General features: G+C 33.6%; 3 protein-coding genes across 5 annotated transcripts; 1 reads left to right on the top strand and 2 right to left on the bottom strand.

Annotated features, from left to right (window-relative positions):
* Positions 1-1,223: 1,223 nt before the first annotated feature.
* Positions 1,224-2,391, bottom strand: LOC145034835 (Nucleotide-diphospho-sugar transferases superfamily protein). Its single transcript, XM_078983374.1, has one exon. The coding sequence runs from the start codon at positions 2,389-2,391 to the stop codon at positions 1,354-1,356; it is 1,038 nt and encodes a 345-aa protein (XP_078839500.1). The 3' UTR covers positions 1,224-1,353.
* Positions 2,392-2,554: 163 nt separating this feature from the next.
* Positions 2,555-3,494, top strand: LOC145034836 (chaperone protein dnaJ-like protein). The gene is made up of 3 exons (XM_078983375.1): positions 2,555-2,687; positions 2,900-3,040; positions 3,131-3,494. Exons 1-3 carry the CDS (start codon positions 2,586-2,588, stop codon positions 3,206-3,208), a joined length of 321 nt encoding a protein of 106 aa, XP_078839501.1. The 5' UTR covers positions 2,555-2,585; the 3' UTR covers positions 3,209-3,494.
* A 6,062-nt stretch (positions 3,495-9,556) lies between these two features.
* LOC145034834 (uncharacterized) lies at positions 9,557-12,287 on the bottom strand. Of its 3 annotated transcripts, none has more exons than XM_078983372.1 (10): positions 12,140-12,287; positions 11,889-12,034; positions 11,714-11,808; positions 11,478-11,548; positions 11,303-11,384; positions 11,108-11,223; positions 10,380-11,045; positions 10,051-10,251; positions 9,878-9,955; positions 9,557-9,770 (listed from the first exon to the last, which is right to left on the bottom strand). In XM_078983372.1, the coding sequence occupies exons 6-10, from the start codon at positions 11,216-11,218 to the stop codon at positions 9,681-9,683; spliced, it is 1,146 nt and encodes a 381-aa protein (XP_078839498.1). In that variant the 5' UTR covers positions 11,219-11,223; positions 11,303-11,384; positions 11,478-11,548; positions 11,714-11,808; positions 11,889-12,034; positions 12,140-12,287; the 3' UTR covers positions 9,557-9,680. The 3 variants fall into 3 exon arrangements, with proteins under 3 accessions (XP_078839498.1, XP_078839499.1, XP_078839497.1); XM_078983373.1 differs by having other exon boundaries at positions 11,714-11,747; XM_078983371.1 differs by lacking the exon at positions 11,714-11,808.
* Positions 12,288-23,782: the final 11,495 nt, after the last annotated feature.

Genomic DNA, 23,782 nt, shown 5'->3' with positions numbered 1-23,782 from the left:
AATAATGATAAGAAATGATTTGAACCAAAGGGCCTTGGCTCAAGTGGTAGGAGTGGCTTCTTATTTGTGAGAGGTCTCAAGTGGTAGGAGTGGCTTCTTATTTGTGAGAGGTCACTGGACAATGTAACATAATCAGGGGCGGATCTTATATAGGGCTAGGGTTGTGGTCGAGAAGTAGTCTCTATATTTTATATATATATAAAGTATAGAGACTACTTCTCGACCACAACCCTAACCCTATATAAGATCCGCCCCTGATTATATATATATATATATATATATATATATATATATATATATATATATATATATATATATATATATATATATATATATATATATATATATTTTAGACCAAAAAATATAAAATTTTAACTAAGGCTTCCACATTCACCAGTTTTTATATAATTCACCCTCCTAAATAAAAGATTGAAGCTCTGAACCTAATTATATACTTATCTTTTAAAAATAGCAAAAGAATAATAATAAAAAATGATTTGATCAAAAGGGCCATAGCTCAAGTGGTAGGACTGCCCTCTCTCATTTGTGATATTTAGGATTTAATATTTGCTTCTTTTTTTTATTATTATAAAAAAGAGTAATTGAAATGACTTGAATAGTCATTAAAATTCACTTATGGAGTGCGATTTTATCATAAGCTAGCTATCCATTGGGATGCAATTTCATTTATGGACTGCGATTTTATCATAGGCTCAATCCATGAACCCATAGTATTTAAGGAGTAAAAAAATTATCATCACTTTTGACAAATAAAATTAGTGTTTAATATATAATAGTAAGTATTAGATACTTTTACAATCTCATTTGACGAAAAAAAATCGGAGCCAGAAAATCGTAATTTTGAGGGTTATATAGGTTATTTCATAAATTTTTTTTATTTTTTTTTTAGAAGAATAGCCCAAATTTATATTTTCTCTCTAACAAAGCATATGAGGTAATGTAAAGGGAAGTCAAAAGTTATTTTCTTAAAAGTTTTTTTTAAATAGTAAAAGTTAAAAATTGGTTTTAAAAAATGTTTGGATGATATGTTTTTGACTTTTGAATGTTTTATAAGTCACAAAAAAAATATATAATTTTATGACTTTTGAAAAGTCTTTTTTTCTTCTTAACAAAAAAAAAAGTTATTTTGAAAAATTCTTTTGTAGTTCTCAAATATCTTTTTAATCTTTTAACTTTTCAAAAAAACTAAAAGTAGAAAGCTATTTTATAAGCAATCCCAATCACCCCATGCAATTTTCATTCATATTGTATACACGGATGCAGTGATGATCAATGCTACTCTAGAAAAAAATTAAGTTACAGAAACAGCATGAAGGATAACCATTAATGCATTTAGAAAACTGTTTGTTGATCACAAAACACCAATTTCCCACCTTTCTCACAAAGCCCTTGCTCTCCAATCGAATCAACCATCTTTCCATAGCTGTACGTCAATGGCATCTTCCCCAAAACCCTATGAAACTCTTTTATACAATCTCCTCTCCTTCTTCTATGACCCTTTTTTCTACTACTCAACCCCACCGCCACCTCCTCTCCCGCCGCTCTCAATCCCCGCCCCCGCCGTCTTACACCTTCGTTCCTGGCGTCCCCCCAATCCCTCACCCTTTTAGCCCCGACAAGAACCGGTCCCATACCCGTCTTGTTTGCTGCAACGAAATTCATCAGTATGTCTTCGCAATTCCTCATCTCATCCACGATTGATCTCGCCTGCGCCATTGATTCACCTCCTTCGCAGCTGTACTCGTATAAATACTCAGTTTTCATAAACATGAACTTTGTGAGTAAGATCGAGTAGCGATTGGGGTGGACGGTGTAAATCCATGTACGGCTGGTGAGGTCTAGCTCGTGAGATCTGGCGAACAGTCCCACGAGTTGTTCTGGATTGTTCGAGCGACTCTTCCAGATCTCAAAAGCGAATTGGATCGATTTTGGGTCGACCTCGATGTCGTCGTCGCAGATCAGGACGGCGCGTGTGGAAATCCATGGGCGGGGGAGGAACCGGGCGTTGAGACTAGACGACGGTTGTCGGATAACTGAGATCGGCGCGTCTCCAGGAGACGAGATCGAGAGGTTATGTGAGAGTTCCACTAGGGTTTTTGCGGGCGTTGTAGGGTTTCCCCATAACACAACCACGGCAGCTACAGACGGAGAACTTGAATACACTCCGGTGACTGTCTGCAGGATCGGAATGCGAGATTCCGAGTAGCCGTTGATCAACACAGTGAATTGATCTGATCGGAGAGCTTGTGGGGACGGTAGGCGCGTAAGGTCACAGTAATGATCACCGGACAGTAGCCGGAGAGAGAAAACGATGAAGAAGCGTGACGAAGCGACGGCAATGAAGATGAATATGACTTTACCAGTGGTCATTCTTCATTTATTTCCGAAAGTGACACTAGTAATGAAGTAAATTTACATTTATAAAAAGCAATGAAAAAGGATGGTGGCACTTGCGTAATTTGTTCGCAACTATAAGGTTGAATTTTTGGCTTTGATGGGTGGTGGGTGTTCTCCATTTTCACCCTTTAAAATCTTTATCCTCAAAGGAGGAAGAAGCAACAAAAATGGCTTTTTTGGGTGTAACCAAGCTGCCATTGATGCCTCTGATTTCTTTGAATCCGAACAGGTTTTCAAAGCCCATCCATTGCACTTCTCTTCAACAGCAGGTATATATATTTACATACATAAATGTATGGATTTGGATGGTATTTCATATACCCACATGTTTGATTTCAAGTTTCTCCATATCACATGATTTCTTCTGTCTAAAGTATCAAAATTTTGACATTTTGATGTGTTATGTTCTTGATTATCTATGGTTGATCGATTATCCACCCTTGAGTCTTGAATCACGATTCCATTTTTTGAATATTTTAAGGGTATAAAGATTGATGGGAGCATTGAATGTGAACCTTGTGATGGGAGAGGATGGTTGATTTGTGATTTTTGTAAAGGGCAAAAGACTAATGTGAAATCTGAAAACAATCGTATCTATCGTAGATGTCCATCTTGTAGAGCTGTAAGTAATGTTTTTTTTTTTTTTTTTTGGATCAAACAGTTTTGTAGTTATAAAATGGTTACTGAATGAGTGATGTGACCTGTTTGACAGGTTGGGTATGTGTTGTGTTCCAATTGCAAAGTTTTCAAATGTGTTACTTTCCCTGATCAAAGTGATGGCGAAAACTGAAACCTTTTGGTATCAATGTTCTTCCATTATCTTGCAAAAGGTGACAAGGTTTGATAAGTAACCTATCAAGATGATTAAAAAGACTCAATTGGTTGGTTTAGCATGTTAGATGCATGTCTTGTTAAGAACTCTTCATTTATAATGTTACAACTTGACCCATTAATGATAGAAGAAAATGGATCCAAATGTAATCGATTCTAAAACTGAAACTCATATTTTGTTGGTAGTGGTATAATGTTAAAATTGACGATAACAAATGGGAAATGGTAGTTGATTAATGGTCTAACCCCGACTTTTTCTTTTGTTGGTTGACATTTTCCCATCGACCTTAGAATGAGACATAATGAGATGAATCGTTGTGATTGATTTAGTTGATATGTATCGAGTGTATACACTCTGGCTAACAGAAGGATTGGTGATAAAGTGTAATTTAGCTACAATTATGGTCTAGCACACCCTCATATGTGAAGATCATAGTAAGGATGAAAATGTTGAAATTTCTGAAGAAGATGGCCAGACAAAATGTAACCATACCTGATTAGGCCCGACCTTTGACCTCCACTCGATCAAGCCGTGCAAAAAATCGAGAAAAGTTGACACAGGATATCACTTTGTTGAGTGGATTTTCCTACATAATTTTACTCGGTTGAGTGTGGCCATAAAGTTGGATTTGAGCCTTTAAATAACACCATTAGTTCGTTATTGTTGCATGTCGACTCTGACCACAAGGAAACTCAATTTTTATGCGAAGAATCATCAAGAATATGCATTTGGAATCAACGATTTGGTATTTTTTATCGATTACAGCTGTTTAAAAATATATTTTTTTGATCCGTTTTTAGCCATGAACGATTAAAATCCTACTTTTCCGGTTTTTGTTTGACACTCAACTATGTGTATTTGATTTTGTCGAATTGAAATTTCAATTTGTTCGTTGATTTGACTATTAAGTTGTTTGAATCTATTCTTTTTTCATGAATGACCAATTGAATTAGTATCTCTCTCGTAACGCTGGATGTCTTAAAGAAACCATAATCGTTTTTTTTTAGGGGAAAATGACCTTTGAGGGTAATAAAGTATTCGTCTTGTATTCATTAGGTCCCTTATCTTTTTTTTGTCTTTATTATACCATTGAACTTGTAATCCCTGTTCACCAAAGCCCTTGATACCGGTTGTTGTAGGTTACTAGTTATGTGGATATTACGTGGCATTATGTGCCATAAACTGGGCTTATTAATTGCAAAGTTAAGTACTGCATCTTCTTGCCCGTTCTTGCCCTAGATCGACATGTCTTCTTCTTCTTCTTCTATTTCTTCCAAACGAAATGTTGAATTTCAACCTGAAAATCCTTGTTACTGTGGGTTACCATCTCGTGTACGAACTTCATGAACTAAAGACAATCCAGGAAAAAAATTCAGATTGTGCCCTAACTCCATGGTAAAGCAATTGTTTTTTACTTTTCGTTTTATCTTCTTTCTTTAACCAATTTGTTACTTTTTTCAAGAATGAAGGACCAAAATGCAAGTTCTGGGAATGGTTGGAGCCTGAAACCCCTGAAAATGAAGTCAATTCTGGGAAGGACAAAAAAGAACCGTGCAATTTAACCCTCAAAGTTTCTATATTGGAAAACGAGATCAGCATATGTAAGATGAAGATGGAACAAGAAAATTTGGTTGTTAGACAAGAGTTTGAAAAACTCAAATGGAAGCTATTTACTCATAAAGTTGTGATGATTGTGTTGTTTCTGTTGTTTGTGTTTAAGAAGTAGTTTAGCCCATAATTTAACCCTTAGTTTAGCTGTATTCAAAGACTAAATGTAATCCTTAATGTTGTAATTTGTTTGATGTATTATGACTAAATCTTTTTGATTAATGATAGTTTGATGTTTTGAGTGCTTTCCAAGAAGTATTAATATGTTTAAAAGGTTAATGAATTGGACATGATACATGGGTAAAATGGTCCAGATTAAATTTGGCAGTCAATTGTTATTGTGTTGATGTGATCTAATGGTAAAATGGTCCAGAATAACCACATTGGATACATCAAACATTTCTTAATGTATTAAGACTAAATCTTGGCATTAATCAATTGTTAATGTGTTGATGTGATCCAAGGGTAAAATGGTCCAGATTAAATTTGGCAGTAATCAATTGTTATTGTGTTGATGTGATCCAAGGGTAAAATGGTCCAGATTAACCACATTGGATACATCAAACATTTCTTAATGTATTAAGACTAAATCTTGGCATTAATCAATTGTTAATGTTTTGATGTGATCCAAGGGTAAAATGGTCCATATTAAATTTGGCAGTAATCAATTGTTAATGTGTTGATGTGATCCAAGGGTAATATGGTCCAGATTAACAACACCAAACTTTGCTTAATGTAGTAATACTAAATTTACTTGATTTATGATAGATAATATAAGATTAAACAATCTATATGCAAATAACCGTACACCAAAGCATATAGATAAAAGACAAAGTTGTAATATTCCATCATCATGTGCACTATTACAAAAGTTGTGCCCACAGTTGTCCTAATATGTCAAAAGATGTGCCATGTGCCCACAGTTGTCCTAATATCCCAATTACATATTTATAAGACTAAAAGTTTGTCTTTCCAAATAAAATCATTCCAACACCATTGGGTTGTGTCCAGTGCTTCCTTCTTTCTTCAAAACCTTCCTCCTCAACCCTATCTTGGTAATTCTTTCTGAGTATTTTCGTATCCTCTGCCTAGTTGCAACTGGTTGAGCAGGGACATCAACATCTGGATGTGGATCATCTACTTGAACTGGTTCAACGTGTGGAGCTGGTACATCAACTGGATCCACTGGATTTGCTTGAACTGGATCAACCTGTGGAGCTGGTACTTGAACTGGATCCACTAGATCTGCTTGAACTGGATCCACTTGAACTGGTTCCACTTTACCTGCTATACAAATATGTAGCTAATGAGTTGGATGTTCCATTTAAATTATATTGTTTTAATAGCATACCTTTCTCTTTTTTACATTTTTTAGGTTACTTGTTTTTTGGCCTTGAAGTGGATGCTACATCTGCTGGTCTAGTAGGACATGTTGATCTATTGTGGCCCCTTTCTCTACAAATACTGCATCTATTAACTGAACCTGCTTTTGAGATAGTATGCCTTGTTTTCCCCTTGCTTTCCATCTCAGATTGATCTTTTTTCCTTTTAAGGGTTGGCCTTCCTGGTAACCTTCTTTTTTGAGGAGGCAATGGTTTCATGTAGGGAGCTTCAGGCCACATGGAACTACCATTAAGTGGGTTAATGGTATGGTTGTAACAAGTCAAGAACATGGCTGTATGGAACCATGGTGCAACATAATCCTCTGCATTCCTGTTAAGGTATGAAATGGTTGCCACTGCATGCACACATGGGATACCTGATACTTGCCAAGATCTACATCCACATGTGTTGTTGTTAAGGTCCACAGCATATCCATCATTTCCAATCCTAACTTCATATTGTTGTATCCCAGATGGTATAACACCCCAAAATCTGCCCAAAAAAATAAGAAGTTCTATTAATCTTATAGATGAGACATATAATATTTATAAAATAGAAGTTATATCATACCTTTGCTGTTTCTTTAGCTTTGATATCTTCAACCTTATAGATGGACATATTTTTAAATTCCCCCAACTTTGTCCCTCTTGCAACATTTTATACATCCTCTCCATTGCATAAATCCTTATCTCTTCCAACATGGTGATGAGTGGCCTTTTCCTAGCAAGATCAATAACAGAGTTGAAACTTTCTGATATGCCATTCTCATAAGCATCACAAGCCCTGTCCACTTCAAAGAATGCCCTGCACCAACTTTTAGGGTCCCTTTCCATGAGGTGTTCATAAGCCAAAGGATCAATTTTTTTATGGAATTCATTTCTGCCTCAAATTTTGGTTGAGTAGTACTAGCAGCTACTGCCCAAAACAACTTCCTATATTGTTCACCTTTGAAACTTTTCTTGAAGTTAGCATAGATGTGCCTAGCACATTGTCTATGCTCTGCTGCTGGAACCCTTTCTTTGACAGCCTCTATTAATCCCTGAAAGAAAGCATGAAATAGATGACATAACAAAAACATTCAACTTAAACAAAACAAAACAGAAATATACCTTGTGTTGGTCTGATATGAGGGTCAATCCATGACCAATTCCCATTTCAATGTCATCCAGAAGGAGGTCAAGAAACCACTTCCATGTTTCCTTATTTTCAACTTCCACCACAGCCCATGCAATAGGGAAGATGTGGTTGTTTGCATCCCTACCCATAGCTGCTAACAGTTGGCCTCTACATATACCCTTTAAAAAACAACCATCTACCCCTATTACCCTCCTACATGCTGCAATCCAACCATCCTTCACACCCTTAAAACAAACATACATTTTAGAAAAGTAGGTTGTGGAATCAGGCATGACATTCACATCTATCTTTACTGTTGAACCAGGATTTGTCCTCATTATTTCTTCTCCATAACTCCATACTTTACCATAATGTTCTATCAAACTACCCTCTATCTCATCCAAAGCATATCTCCTAGCATTTCTACATTGAGTGACACTAACAATCAAGTTAAACTTTGTACTCACTTTGGCCTTCATTTTCCTTATGCTCATTTTAGGGTTCTTCAGAAGTTGATTCTTAAAATGCATTCCAATCCATTTATATGTTACAATGGAACCAAGTTTGAAGACTCTTGAACAGTTATGTTCATCAACTAATGACTTAATTTGGAAAGATCTTTCACTGCTCATCCAGGAAGCCCACAGTCTAAAAGGACAAGAGGGGTTCTTGTTCTCTTTATAACATCTCACTAATAACCTCTGACTATCATTTTTCTCAAAATAAAGGTTGTACCCATTCTTCACTGCATAGTTAGTCAAACAATTTTTCAATTCCATGGGGTTAGAGAATCTCATACCTAGAATTGGCACCATTTTGTCCCATTTCTGGTTCTCATTATGGACAGGGTACACTGGTTTGTCATCTCCATTCTTGGTTTCAACCTCATCAGTTTCAGCCTCATCATTTATATCCTTACACATACCTGACACCCGATGTAAGAATTCATCACCAATAGTCTTGTCAAGAGAAGGAATGTAATCATCTGCTTCATGCTCATATGGAATATCATCAGAAAGTTGTGAATCTTTATCATCATCCAGGTCTTTGTCGAAATAATGCCCTTCATCATCAGCCCAATCAAGTACAAGTTCATTTTCGTGGTCTATATACACATTCATTCTTAAACCGGCTTCATCACTATAACCCGTTTCGATAAACTCAAAGTAGTCAGCATCATTCGTAATTCTCCTAATACCCTCTGCCAATGGTTCATTTCTAGTGCAATAATATACATTATCACAACTGCCTTCAATCAACTTTGCAATGAACAAGTTAAAGTCTTTGAAATCCATTGCACCAAAATCGACATCACAGATTGAAACAACAACAGCGTTCAAGTACACTAATGGTTTTGGTGCGAATAAACCATTATAATGTAAATAAACTGTTAAATACTTACTTTGTTTGGAATCGGAGGCCATCTTCTTCACTATAACACTCGCATTCACCAGTTGTCTTCAATTTCCTAACCGTATGCTTCGATTGAACTTTTTCTTCCCTCAATTAAAAAGAACCCTAACTGTAAGGACAAATGGGTGAAAGAGAAACGGTAATTAAATGTGTTCTAATTCCACGTAATAAGACATGTCATCTCTAATTAAATGTGGTAACCGGTAAAACAGGTGATAACCGGTCACGGTGGCTTTGGTGAACAGGGATTACAAGTTCAATGGTATAATAAAGACAAAAAAAAGATAAGAGACCTAATGAATACAAGACGAATACTTTATTACCCTCAAAGGTCATTTTCCCTTTTTTTAGTGGCCAACCGTTTTTCGTTTCCTTTCAACCGCATGGCATCAACATGGCCCTGTGTACATGGATAATTATGTTGACAACATATCACCATCAACGCCCAACCATCATATTGTAGGTTTTTCTATTTTGAAATTTAAAATTGGCTTTTTTGGTGTTAGTTTTTATATTTTGTTTTTTCTAATTTCTATTCACGGTTGTGGTCCCAAATAAATGTGATGTAAGACAACAAACCATTTCCATTTGCTTTTGATCTTCTCATGACGATGACATAACCAAGAGATAATGTCGTGTTTTACATCCATTCCATGAGTTTTGAAAAAAAAATGTTTATGAATAACCACATATTTAGAACATAGTCGGATTGAAAAAGGTTTTTACTTTAATAAATGTCACTTATTTACAAGCACAATTGTTATAAATAATGAAAACTTCCACAGATTTACACAAGGAAAAAAGAAATAGTATATATATTTACCGGTCCTTTCGAATTACAAAGTACAAGTTAAGAAATGCAAACATCCAATTTTCCAAACAAAATGGAGAAAATTTATGAATGTATCATTTAAGGATCTGAGAAGTATCCGCCTATCAAACCAATGAGTGACACCCCACAAACAAACACAAAGGAGAAACCTTTCTTACTTCTCCTATCCTGCAAAAAACAAGTAAATGACTAAAATGTCATCCATTATTGGTAAACCTACATAAAATGGTTATTAATATATTTGTAATCATAATAAATGACGAAAATGTCCTTACCAGTTCCAACTGAAGGGTCTCTTTAGCTTCAATGATTATACTGTTCTGATAGGTTAGGCTAGAGATGGTGGATTTGGCCTACAAAAATATCCGTAATTAGAACAAATTACTAAAAAGTCCTCCATTAATTGCAAACCTACATAAAATTAAATATTAACAACATCATTACTAACCTCTTTGAGTTGATTTTCTAATGTACTTTCCTTCAGTTTCAACTCCTTGAGTTGATTAGACAATCTCAACCTCGTTTCTGGATCCTCTTTCACAATCTTTACAGGCTTAAACTTCGAATTCTTGGGTACATTATTCCCATCAGATAACTTTGACTCCTCTATGGTCAAACCACTTTTGACTTCCTTAGCATCTTCAATTTGCTGCAAGAAGAGAAGTTGAATTTAAATAAAAGGCAATACACAAAGCATTATTGAAAATTGTAAATTCATCATACTAGAAAATTAAAACAATACTCAAGTCCCATGAAGAGAAACTATGTATCAGTCACCTTATCCACTGAGAAAACATTTTTGTCTCTTTTCACCAAAACATCTTCTTTAATTGAAGATTCGTTAGAAGGTTCTTTCTCCAACACTTCGTGTTTGTGTTCATGTGAAACTTCATTAGAAGGTTCTTTCTCCAACACTTTATGTTTGTGTTCTTTTAATGAAGCTTCATTTAATGGTTCTTTTTCCAACACTTTGTGTTTGTGTTCTTTTTTATGTGAAGCTTCATTAGATGGTTCTTTCTCCAACACTTCATGTTTGTGCTCTTCATTGGAAGGTTCTTTTTCCATCACTCTATGTTTGTGTTCTTTTGATGAAGCTTCATTTGCTGGTTCTTTTTCTAACACTTTGTGTTTTTGTTCTTTATGTGAAGCTTCATTAGGAGGTTCTTTCTCCAACACTTTGTGTTTATGTTCTGTATGTGAAGCTTCATGAGGTAGTTCTTTATCCAACACTTTGTGTCTATGTTCTTTACACGAATCTTCTTCTTCATTAGCATGTTTTTTTTCCAACACTTTGTGTTTATGTTCTTTATGTGAATCTTCTTCATTAGCATGTTGTTTCTCCAACTCTTTATCTTTGTGTTCTTCTACTGGTAAATCTTGCTTGCTAACTAGAACAACCCTGAGCTTCTTCTCTTCAACATACTTACCACTGCTTTTGGAGAACTACCAAATACAACAATGAGAGAAATAATAATAAAAATTTGAGTAAAGGACAAAATACTTACTAAGTCAACAGTGATATCTTCTTCTTTTGTCCCAGAATCGACAACTGTGCTTTGAACCAAGAATTTATCCTTACACTCCACTTCAGAAGGATGTGATCTTAGACCTTGCATAGTAACTGTATAACAACAATAAAAGGATAATATTTTATTAATTTTTGGAAGCAAAAGGGATTAGACTTTAGAGTCCACACATACCTGTGAAACTGCATTCTGACTTTGGGCTAATGATGCCTGAATTGGGTCTTACACAAAATCTTTTTGGTGATGTGGTCTTCACCTGCCAAATGAAAATGTTCTATATGTGATCAAAATATAGATTAAAGGAGAATTGTATTTACTTTGATGGATACATTAAGCGATCATGAATTACCTTAAAAGCAACATACTCATCAGATATGTTGGAGATGTGAACTGAAGAGGTACTTTGTTTCTTGATTTCACCTGCAAAGATAACAAGGAATATTTATTTGGGGAAATCAAATAGTTGAATAGAAAATATAGACTCGAAAGTGGCGAAGTTAAGAAAACAAAGCAATCATGATGATCACTCTATGTTATATATAGTGATAAAAGATTACACCAGTTTATAAATTTCTAGTGATTCACCTTTTTATGCTTGATCAATGCTTAGCATGTCCAACTAATTTGGGGAAAAAAAAATCGTTGTTAAACTGGTATCTATTTGCGGAACAGACGATGCACTAAATGAAGACATTTGCGAACAAAATTGTAAACAAATACGTCGTTTTGTCATTGCATATTGAAAACGAAATCTCCTTACATATAAACTTGATTGATGATCCATCGAGTTCCAATAATTTTCCACCCATGTTTCCTTCTTGGCTAAAACCGAGGTTCGTCGAGTTAATCTTTGAATGCATACGCTAATCGCAATCGCAGCATAATCAATCATTCATAAATCCACATCTGTGAAATTTTATTTTGGAAATTTTAGATTCCAATTTAAGGGGATTTAACCACACAATTTCTACGAGAATCGGCAATATGTATATATAAATGATCTAATTTTACCAAATTAGTAGAGATAGAAAGGCATCGTGAGGTAGAGTTGACCCTCAGAAAAGGATTCGACCATCCAGGACTTCATATGATTCATCATATCTGGTGATTCGTCTTTAACCTCTAGAATTTTTGGGTTCCATCTGGGTTTGTTATTTGCTGCATGGTCTCATTATTTTTTATGTTGGTAGATTTGGTCCTCAACTTTAACGTAACTCCATTCTTAGTTCCTCACTTCCTTAACTTAATAGTTTACACCCCTAAACGCAATCTCAATGTACAAATTTTATCGATTTACAATTTAACGAAACACATTGAAAGAATATAATGTTTTCGATTGTATGTATTTAGTTATTTTTTGTTTGAGTAAATTACACTAATGGTCCCTATGGTTTGGGGTAATTTGCGTGCTTGGTCTCTAACTTATTTTTTTAACTCGAAAAGTTTCTACGGTTTGTTTTTATTACGCGTTTGGTCCCTACTATTTGTTTTTATTATGTGGTTGGTCCATGTCTTACCTAAAAAGACTAGATAAGGTGAAAGGTGATGTTGAGGGAGTGTTTATTTAAATAAATTAAAAAAATCAATAGCAAAATAGTTTTTTTTAGGTAAGACAAGGACCAAACGTATAGCAAGAAAAAAACAGTAGGGACCTTCTGAATTAAAAAAATAAATTAAGGACCAAATGCACAAATTACCCTAAACCATAGAAACTATTCGTGTAATTTACTCTTTTGTTTCTATACATATTTTACCAATAAATTTATATAAAATTCTCAAAATATCATTACAATGGGCAATTAAAAGTTTTATTAATAACTTCTCCATTCCTCAATAAATTTGTGAAGTAAACTAAGTTTTGTAATTGAACACATTAAATCATATTGTCCATCTTTAACCAATAAATTTATATAAAATGTTTTTAAAAAATTACGGTTAAGCAAAACCAAAATAAAAAAAAACCAACATAACCAAGTATTATAGTGCATAAACTGACTGAAGTCATAAAATCAAGTATACATACGTTATATTTACACTTTTTTTATTTTAGGATTAACGACGGTTTTCGTGTATTATAGTGTTATTTTTAGTGTTATTGTGACACATACATGAATGTATGCATTGATTGTTTTATGTAATACTAATAACATATTTGATACATATGAAACTCAGTAGGATATATTTTGTATGGATTCAAAATAAATGATAATAGTCATGAACTAATTAAAACACTAGTGTTTTTTTTTTGGGCACCATTTGATTTTTACCATTTGAGAGTATTCAAACAAGTATGAAACTACTATAGGGTATTATACCTCTATACTTACACTCAAAACATATTAGGATGTCTTGTACTTGTCCAAGACAAGAAAATCTAGTTAGAACATAGTTTTTGTCACAACAAGCATTTTAGCTAAGAAATTCTATTTTCATGCAAACATCAACTATTGTAAGACTTGTATTCTAAGTGGATATCATACTCTATGCTAAATTAAAATCATCCATTTGAAGCAAAACTCCTGAGTAAAGTTTAAAACCTAATATAGTACATCCCATATACTTAACTATGGTTCTGAAACCCTAAATATCTCGGTTCGAATTTAGTATGGACTAGGATCCACTTATTGGGCCTAATGAGCTAGTAAACTTCCTATTTGATGATTTTGGGCCAATGAAACCCATTTGGACTCTAGTTGGGCCCATATTCGTCAAACCATAGTAATTGGGCCATGTTAGTCTAAAATAAATCACTTATTCTCATGGGCCTATATGGGTCGTGAACCACCTTAATGAGCTATGATGGGCCGTAAACCCATCTTCTCATGGTAATTGGGCCGTCAACCCCACCCTTTTTACCACCTTTGGGTCGTGAACCCTCAAGAAGAGCCTAATGGGTCGAAAATTATCAGCTTGGGCCTCATGATGTCCAACATGAGCTAGTATGGCCCAAAGTTTCCCTCTTCTCTTTTCCCCTCTCATTCTCGGCCCACTATATAAATAAAACAAAATTAGAGCAAAATAGAGTTTGTCACCTCAACATTGTCTAGTGGATATCCATGCAAAATTGCATGTATCCAAGCAAACCTCTAATCACACTCTTCATTAGTCAACTCTCCATTCTCCCACCTCTCTCTATCTCTCGGTCACTCTCTCCCTCACCACCCTCATTCACCATTTCAAATCTAACGCATTCTCTCTCAACCTTCAACATCCTCCCACCCTCTACCTCTCTAAAATTTCGAGTGTGTGTGTGTTCTTCAAGAACTCTTCATCAAAGTTCATCATATTGGTAAGTTATTCTCTCATCAAAGTGTTTAGCTTCATTTTATGATAATCTTCACTCATTAACACTTCATTTCATGATCCATTCTCTTAGAACTTCATAGATCTCGAAAATCACTTCAAGAAAGCTCGTTAAAGCCGAAAACCTCTCCAATCCTCTACCAAAAACCGAAACCTTCAAAGTAAATTGAGTTCATACCCTTATTTTCGGTTTTACTATGTTTTGGGGGAGAATACAAGTTGTTTTGTGTATATCTATGTGTTTATGCATGCATATGTGTGTTTTCATGTTATATGTTGTGTTTATGTTATGAAAACATGCTAGATCTTTGCCAAACTCGAAATATCTACCATATTTGGTGATGTTTGTAAACTAAACCATCTTATGTGACTTACTATGTAGTGGAAAACTTACTAAAATCGTGTAAAGGGACCATTTTTGACAAAAGAAACAAAAAGTGAGGTTCTTATGTAACTCACAATTTATGATGTTAAAACCACTTCCTTTTTCTCCCTTTCCCCGACTTGTAGAATTGGTTCTCGTGTTTCTCTCTTAAGGATTGAATTTCTTGAAAAATACTTGGTTATACTCGAGAACTCTCAGGTATCATTTGGGATAAATTGAGGATTCTATTAAGGACTTAAAATGATCATGAACAAGCCATGAAACTCGGAGAAACTTTTTATTTCTTCCTCCCCTCTCAATTTTGGATACACTCCCCCTTTCTCTTGAGTGGCAGCACAGTAAAGGCTTGGCCATGGCATAGTGGACCTGATGGGCCAAACCCTAAAGCCTCAGGATTTGGGCCTATTTAAACAACATTATGACTAGGGTTTTGTCTCATTCTTAGTCTCCACCCTCCATAGTGAAACCCTTGTGTGTGTGTGTGTGTGCTTAGTGCTTTAATGTGTGTTTCTTGGTGCTTCAAGACCTTGAGATTTTTAAAGAGGAAGGATGTGGTCATTCCTTGTTACTAGAGTTTGTTTTTGTTGGGATTTGATCTTCTAAGTGGTGAGTTTTATATGTAACATGTACCCTTAAGGATCTATGTTCACATGTACCCTTAAGGATCTATGTTCTCACTATGATTTGCAAACAATTATTCAATATTAAGAACCCTAAAAGTATATTGCTATTTTTGAAATTACTAAAGGTTTATTAGAAAATACATAACTTAGTTTATTATAGCAAACAAACTAGTATTCCTTCCTTGTTGGTCTTCAGAAAGAAAGCACCAGAAGTCTCGTGCCTCTAATGGCTCACACCGAAACCCTAGCTAGTTTGAGGCTAAAGAGGAGAGAGGAGGAGGATGGGAATTCTTGAAGTTCTTTTAGGAATTGTGATAGCTAAAAATCATAACCCTTATGAGGGTTTATATAGGTGACTAGGGATGCTAGGATAAGGCATGTTTACTTGGATAACCCTTATCCATTTTCTTGCTCCCTAAGGATCCTTAAGCTTCCTTAATGCCCAAGAAAACCTCCCATAACCATCTAGAAATTGCCCCCCCCCCTATGGAAGGTTCTAGAATTGGTCAATGTTATACTTTTAAACATTGTCACCTTTAGTCTTTCCACTTTTAGTTAATCCAATTAATCCCAAAATTAATTCAAATCAATTTCTAATTAATTCTTAAGTAATTAATACTATTTCTAATTAATATATTATTCTCATAATACATCAATAAATTATTTATTTTGAATTCTATTTGATTTATTAATCATATAATAAGTTAATAAATCAGTCTCTTTCTCCAAATAACATTCCAGTTAATTACTAGGTTTGAGGGTAACCCAACAAGGACTTTGCTAATAATTCAATATTATACTAATTTATTGACTAGGTTTGAGGGCAACCCAAAAAAGACTTTGCTAATAATTCAGTATTATACTAATTTAGTTATTGGCTTAGACATCTAATTCAATTGTCTCCCACTTGGATGAGTCTAATTCTAATTTACATGTATAACTTCTAAATTAAATAGCAAAGGGTGCTTTCCAAAGCAATTGTCGAACTCTGATATGATCATATATTTGTCCTTAGATAAGTGATCAAATATTCATCCGTTCTTCTAGATACCATACGAACATGAGACATGGATAAAAATCAATCTCATTGTCCAAATTTTGCTTCTCGATTTCCGATTTGTGATGACCTTATAACACTTACTAATTGAACACATCAATTTAATCTTGACTGGGCCCAACACTATAAGTCAACACCAAATCACCGAGGGATCCAAAGATATCGCTTTTCCCATTAGGGCAAATGGAACAAATAAACTTTGACTCATATGCTTGTATCCTTTGTTTACCAAATCATACATGATATTATGTTTTATAACATCATGTTACTGATGCGTTTTCGCAACACCAATGTACAACCGACTTGTAAATTACAACTCATATATCCCCATTTTAAGAATATAAGATATTATCATCTCATAATTACTTGTGATATAATCCATGAAGTAATTCTCTGAGCCTGAGTTTATCCAATACTCAAATCTTCATTTTCTAAGTATTCATGAACGTTGTAGCAACACAATTGCTATGGCTAAATTTTTTAGACAATCTACAATCTAATTCATGACAATCTTCATTCACTACTTACTTCCTAAAATATAAGCAACTGTGGCAATGACGATGACGAGGATGATGACGAGTAATATTTTCTATGTTTTTTTAGTAATTTAGGTTTTAAATGATTATGTTTTTTTAGGTAATGTAGATTTTAAATTTATGTTTTTTAAATTAATGTAAAATGTTTTTAATTAATATTTATGGTTTTATTTTTGTTTAATAATTATTTTTTAAATTATTCTAATGTAAAAAAAATGATGTGGAGTGGTGACCATTTCCAAGAGTTAGTGGGTTGGTAGTAGGTTGGTAGTGGAGCTGATATGGCGATGAGGTGACGTCACTTTTTCGGTAGATTGGATGTGACCATACCCCTTAGCCTTAAGAAAAATATCGAGAGAAAAAATGTCGTTCATCAATAAAAATATTTAGCTTTATTTTAAACAAAAAACTTATAATTCAAAAGCTACTTTAACTAGAGATTAAAAAAGAAGTCCCAACATATTATAACAACTAGGTTAAAACCCGTGAAATCCACGGGTGATAATTTTAAATATAATTAAAAAATTGATTATATAATAAATTAATATATCATTAATTTAGGAAAACTTATGGATTGTAATATAATATTTTTTTAATAACTTTGTAATTTATAAGTATTTAATTATACATGTAAATCCACATATTTTATAAAAATCATGAGTTTGTATAATGCAATATAGTATCACTCACAAGATAGATTGTGAGTTGTAAAAAAGCTTTATTCTAATTAAACACTTATTTTTTGTGCATGATTATTGTTAAACATATATGGGTTGTAAAATCAACCACATGAAAGCCTGTAGGAAGAAAAAAAGTTTGTTAGCTAAAATGTCATTTTTCTCATTGTAACTTACCATCCTAATAACTCTTTCAACTCCACTATCTCCATCTTTTTTCTTTCATTATAACATCACTCTTCCATTTCTTTCTTTTTAATATTTGATTTTTGAAAAAAAAAAGTATTTCCTTTATAAAACGACACCATATATTTGTGGATTATTGGTAAATTAAAGATCAACACCTTTTGCATGTAATTTATCAGTAATCAGTATATTAAATGACTATTGATAATTACAAATCGTAAATTCTATTATAATCGTTAATGAAAGATATTGCAAGTCTCCATACGAATTACAAATGTAGTTTCAGTGTAATGTTACAAATAAAGACCAATTACCAAATTACTAATATAATTTCATTGAAATATTACAAATAAAGACCGATTAATAGTTTAGGGGATCATTTTATAATTATATATTCTAAAAAATATAAACAACATTTGTAATTTTATATTGTAAAAATGATAACAGAAGAAAAGGAAAAGAAAGATGGAGAATGTTTGTTTATTTGTTGTTAATGTCTTTATAATTTTGATTTTGTCAATGATAAAAATAGTTAGATTTGAAGAACCGATTAAGGAGTTATTAAATCCAGCCCTTTAGTTATTACATAAATTAAGTTTTCCCTATTTTTGATTGACTGTAAATGTTATTAAGGAAAAATGAATCGACCGTTTAAAAAAATCACAGGGTCCATTTTACCCCTGCCAACAATATTCAGGTAGCTAACAATCCGTAATGAAACTTAGTTATTTAGGTAGCTTACAATGTAAAGTATGTTGCTGTTAAAACAACTAATTATGAACTAAAATGCTAATAAAGAATGAAAACATACAAACACAACACAGAGACATACACACATAACAAACATAGAGAACATAAGTAGTTTCACAAAAGTACAAATCATAATCAATCCCATGTTATAACATTGAACTTTTCCAAACAAATAACATATTATAGCATCATATTGTACTACACTTAAAAAAAAGACATATTATAACATCATAACGTACTATAGTAGCAAATAAAACTTATTCATTTATCGCCATTTTACATTTCGGCATGCTTTCAGATTTATCAATAATAATAGATAATAACATGATATTCATAACAAATAGTAATAAAGAAAATATTAGCATACTTTTTTTTTTCTAGAAATGAGTTAATTAACAACATATCAAAATAACTACGAATAACAATCTTTAGTGTTCCTTTTATTCATTTCTTCTAACAATAAAAATTATAATTTTATCATTTGTCAAACAAAGAAAATACTTAATTTTTTCGAATATGTAGTTTCACATGAGTTGTTGGTCCCTGTATAAAAAATAACAATGTACTTTCAAGTATAAATATTTATTATACCATCTATTTTAAAGTACACTGCCCTAAAAATAAAAAGTTTTCAATAGAAACATAATTAGTAAACATAAAAGAAAAGTAAGATTGTAAAAAGATGACCATTCTACCCCTAAACAGAAAATAACCATTCCACCCCTACAAATGAAATGACTCTTCTACCCTTCTATTGTTAACATATAATTATTTTTTAAAGAGTATTCTGACTCGGGAACAAAAATTAAGAAAAGTTTGATAATTTGGTTCAACAATCATAAATTCAAAGTACAAAGCTAAAATTGGTAAAAGTGAAAAGCAAAAACTTATTAAAAATGATTTAAAAGCTTTAATGTTACCATTTGTCAAACAATGAAAATACATAAACTTTTTGAATTATTTCCATTTATTTTCAGGAATGGTCATTCAAAGTAAAATGGTTTAACAGGAAAAATGTTAAGAAATCAGTTTTTCTTAAAGTACAATGCTATTTCTACATATGATACAAAGTTTGTTGTCCATTTTATATTTTTATGGAAAATGGTTTGAAACACACTACAATAGAAACACACACAACACACATACACTAACATACATTAAGAATATTTTTGTTTTGGAATGAGAAGTAGACACCCAATTTAAAAGGATCCGAATTAAATGGCAGGTAAATATGAGTAAGTTTTGCAATAATTAGAATTATTTTTCCTGATTTTGTGGGATTATTATGACTATTTCTATTGTTTAATTGCACAGAACCAAGAATGAACAACCGAGTTTTTAAATAGCACAATGGCATAATCGAAATTTCAGTTTCATATTTTGGGCGGGATAAGAAGCTTGTTGGGGATTAGGAGATGAGACATGGCATCAACACATATAATATAACCACCTGCAAAAACCAAAAGAAACATTATCTTTGTAAAAAAAAAAGGACTATGTTCTAGTTATATAATTAGTCATTCAAAACAACTCTTAGAAGAAAAAAAATAAGAAAGTTTAACATACAAAAAAAAATATTATTTGTGTGAAACGAATTATAAAAAATATGGTAAAAACTTGACGTCTTTCTAACTTGAGCCATGAATTTTCATCTAAGCATCTATAAGAACCAACTAAAGATAGCAGCAACAAATCTTAACTTGCATAAAATTTGAAAGCAGAAGCAGCAGCAGACCATGACATATATATGCGGAAAATACCCTCCAACACGATTGAGACAGATCCAAAGGTATTCCTTGTTAGTGAAAATTACATTGATGATCCTTGTTTTACAGCATTGTTATTTTTTTTCTAGAATCTAATCAAATATGGCCATTTTGGATTTTTTGGTAAATTTTACCATTTTTTTCGTGTCATTTGGACGAGTTAAACATGTTAAAAACGTAGATCCAATTTTCACAAATATAGACCATATAACGAATATATTTCAAATGTGAATAGATTTCAAATGTTAATATTGGTTGGCAACATCAAGGAAGAAGATGATCACCTAGATGAAGCTTTCAGACTTAGTCCACTCTTTCTCTCTCTAAATCTGAATAGAGAAAGAGCTCTTCAAAGATGATGGCCTACTCTATTACAGGCGTTGGTACTCCTCTTTCTCTCTTTAAATCTGAGCAAACTGCCATAAATGTGATCAGAAGTAAAGAGCAACAGAGTAAGGTGATAGTTGAAGAACAAATTCCCTTTCTTGATACATAATCATAAATTATTCACCAAATTTTATATTTAAACTGTAAACCCCATTATTTAGGGAGACCTACATCTTTATAATGACTTGATTGAAACTTCCCAATAAATCACACTTATGTACCATGTAGGCTAGTACCAGAACAGAATCCTTGCTCCAAAAAAAAAAAAAAAATAGACATGTTTATATGTGTATGTCGGTACTGGTACTGTAGAGACAAAGAAATAAAAGGAATACATGAAATTGATTCAAGACAAAATTGCAAAAATGGTCCCTGTGATTGGCAAAATTATGTGATTTTGGTCCAAAAAAGTTTGGTGATACACCGGTGGTCCAATTTCGGATACCTTGTGTGGTTTTGGTCCATATGGTTGGCATTTTTGTGTGCTTTTGGTCACACCCTACCTAAAATGACGATTATGCCCTTCATTACTTATTTTTTAATTTTTTAAATTATTTTCTTACTCTTTTAATTAAAAGAAAAACAATATATATATATATATATATATATATATATATATATATATCACACCCACCCCACTCCACCCTACTTCCTACTAACCCACCTATACTCTTTCTCTCTTCCGCATCTCCGATCAACATCTCTCTCTCTCTCTCTCTCTCTCTCTCTCTCTTCATTGTTGTCGGAGACCACTACTTTCCCGGCCACCGCCGCCTGCTGAACACCACCACCTACCGGACTACCGCCGTTAGAGGATCACCACCACCACCACCTGTCGGATCTACCATGGAAGCCTCAAAAAATCCCACCCTCTTTCTCTCTGCTTTATCTTCGATCACCATCTATGAGACGGGAGAAAGTGGTGGCTCAACACCTAGAGAACCGATCTACGAGACCACTGCAACCGATCTAATTGTTGCCATCGTGTTAATTTCTATGACCTCCACTTTTAGAGGATCTGAGATAGAAATTACAGTGAGAGGATGATGATGATCAATTGTACAATCGAAGATAGGAGCAACTATTTTTTAGAAGTCCACATCTTCAACATCGTGGGTAAGGGTGAGGTTGTGAGCTATTCAGGTTCAGTAGCATCCATGGATTTGCTTTAGAACTGATTCAACCCAAAACAATTAGTCGGGTATGTGATCTTCAACCCAATGTAATTTGACCCAGCGATACCCGATCGACTCCCTTGTAGCTCGAATTGTTAAAGTAGAGAACGATGAAGTTATAATATTGCACAATTAAAGCTCATAAAACCCAAAATTTATTACAAACAAAATTGATTACAAGATCACCAGGGTTCAATCCACATCCATTTCCTCTAACAAATCCTTGATGAGGTTGATTCTTCAGCTCTCCCGATCTGACCCTAAGAGACACCCAAAGGAGATGAAGGTGAAGAGCACGCAGCTGGTCAACGAAATCACCGATACCCAAAACTTGCCTTTAGAACTGAACCGGACACCCACAATCCATCATCTTCAGTAGGAAATCACCGAAGGTCAACGACATGTACTAACAAACATCGCTCCGATATCTGGTGATTTCCAGCTGTGAGCACTCTTAAGAAGTTGAATATGAAGGGTTATTAATCGGATATGTTCTTTGGTAGCGATAATGCAACAAAAATGAGTATAACAAAAACCGGGAGATCGTCGGCGGTGGAAGGCTTCTACAGACGACGCCGATGATGTTCAAGGGTCTTTTGTATGAAGGCTGTAGGCGGAGGAAGGGAAAAGGAATATGGTGGGTGGGCCTTTTCTCATTTTTAAGTAATTAAAAATATTTGATGAAATATAAAAATAAAAAAAATAAATATAAGGGTATGATAGTCTTTTCAAGCTGATAAGGACCAAAAACACTAAAAGTATCTAAAATTGGACCATTGTTACACCACCAAAAGTTTTTGGACCAAAAGCACATATTTTTGACAAACACAGTGACCATTTTTGCAATTTTGTCTTGATTCAATGTGGCATTTTGTCCAAAACTTGGCGTGCATTGATGAAAACAATGATAATACCAAGATGTAATTCGATCTTATACATTAAAAATCAAAACCAAAAAGAGATGGAAGACATGATATCGATTCAATGATTCCTCACTAAACCATGAGTTGAGGTTGAATAAAGGAACCATTTGATTAATTTCTGATTTGTTATAAAGAAACCTATTAAAGAAAAATCATAACAATTTACAATCAAGAAATTGGAACATTCACATTAAGATAAAACTCCAACAAACAGAGACCTGGAAGTTTCATATTAAGATAAAACTCTAATAAACGAACATTAATAAAAAAAAATTGTCGGATGTTGGGCGATTTGAAGCCAAGAAGTCAATTGTTTGAAATTCCAATTGGGTGGTCTTGTAATTGACTGTCATAGAGAAAATTCAATATTTTACAACATAGAAGGAAGCCGAATAATCCAACAATCAACATCTTATAATATAACCAAAATGAGAATTAAAGAAAAAGATAAATGGCTCACTGTTGATCGAGGTTTACCACCATGTTCACCCATATCCACGATTTTTTATAGTGTCTTGCAACCAAGCATTAGTTGAATTGTACTTACATGGTGTTGGTTAAGAAGATCGAGGTTTCACAAGACTTCAAATGAAATTAACGCAAAAACGGACTCACCAACCACAATCAGTAACGATTCCTTATCGCTCTTCTTCAATCGACCCTGAACAGTAACAATTTGTCATCTCTTCTTCAATCGGACCTAATTGCTTAGTCATATCTCTTGTTTCTCCAAGTAGGGCCAATCTTAGCATAATCAAACTTAAACTGAAATGTTTAATTGGGAATCCTTCGAAAGTACTGAGAAGGGGTTTTTTGGAACTGGATTTAGGATTGAAAAAGAGGAAAATAGAAGGAATATGCCACATAAACATCGGAGTGTGAGAAA

The sequence above is a fragment of the Lactuca saligna genome, chromosome 3, assembly GCF_052625555.1.
Source record: "Lactuca saligna cultivar CGN05327 chromosome 3, ASM5262555v1, whole genome shotgun sequence".
Classification (NCBI taxonomy): domain Eukaryota; kingdom Viridiplantae; phylum Streptophyta; class Magnoliopsida; order Asterales; family Asteraceae; genus Lactuca; species Lactuca saligna.
Note: the sequence above shows the minus strand (reverse complement) of the source record. Positions and strands in the feature narration are given on the sequence as shown.

Bases quoted from the DNA above. Each gene is read 5' to 3' on its own strand.
- LOC145034834 (XM_078983371.1), bottom strand. From the start codon at position 11,988: ATGCATTCAAAGATTAACTCGACGAACCTCGGTTTTAGCCAAGAAGGA. The intron at 11,046-11,107 runs GTAAGTATTTTG...TGTATTTGGTAG, and splicing joins AAGATATCACTGTTGACTTA to TTCTCCAAAAGCAGTGGTAA. The intron at 10,252-10,379 runs GTGACTGATACA...CTCTTCTTGCAG, and splicing joins ATGTTTTCTCAGTGGATAAG to CAAATTGAAGATGCTAAGGA.
- LOC145034836 (XM_078983375.1), top strand. From the start codon at position 2,586: ATGGCTTTTTTGGGTGTAACCAAGCTGCCATTGATGCCTCTGATTTCT. The intron at 2,688-2,899 runs GTATATATATTT...GAATATTTTAAG, and splicing joins GCACTTCTCTTCAACAGCAG to GGTATAAAGATTGATGGGAG. The intron at 3,041-3,130 runs GTAAGTAATGTT...CCTGTTTGACAG, and splicing joins GATGTCCATCTTGTAGAGCT to GTTGGGTATGTGTTGTGTTC.
- LOC145034835 (XM_078983374.1), bottom strand. From the start codon at position 2,391: ATGACCACTGGTAAAGTCATATTCATCTTCATTGCCGTCGCTTCGTCA.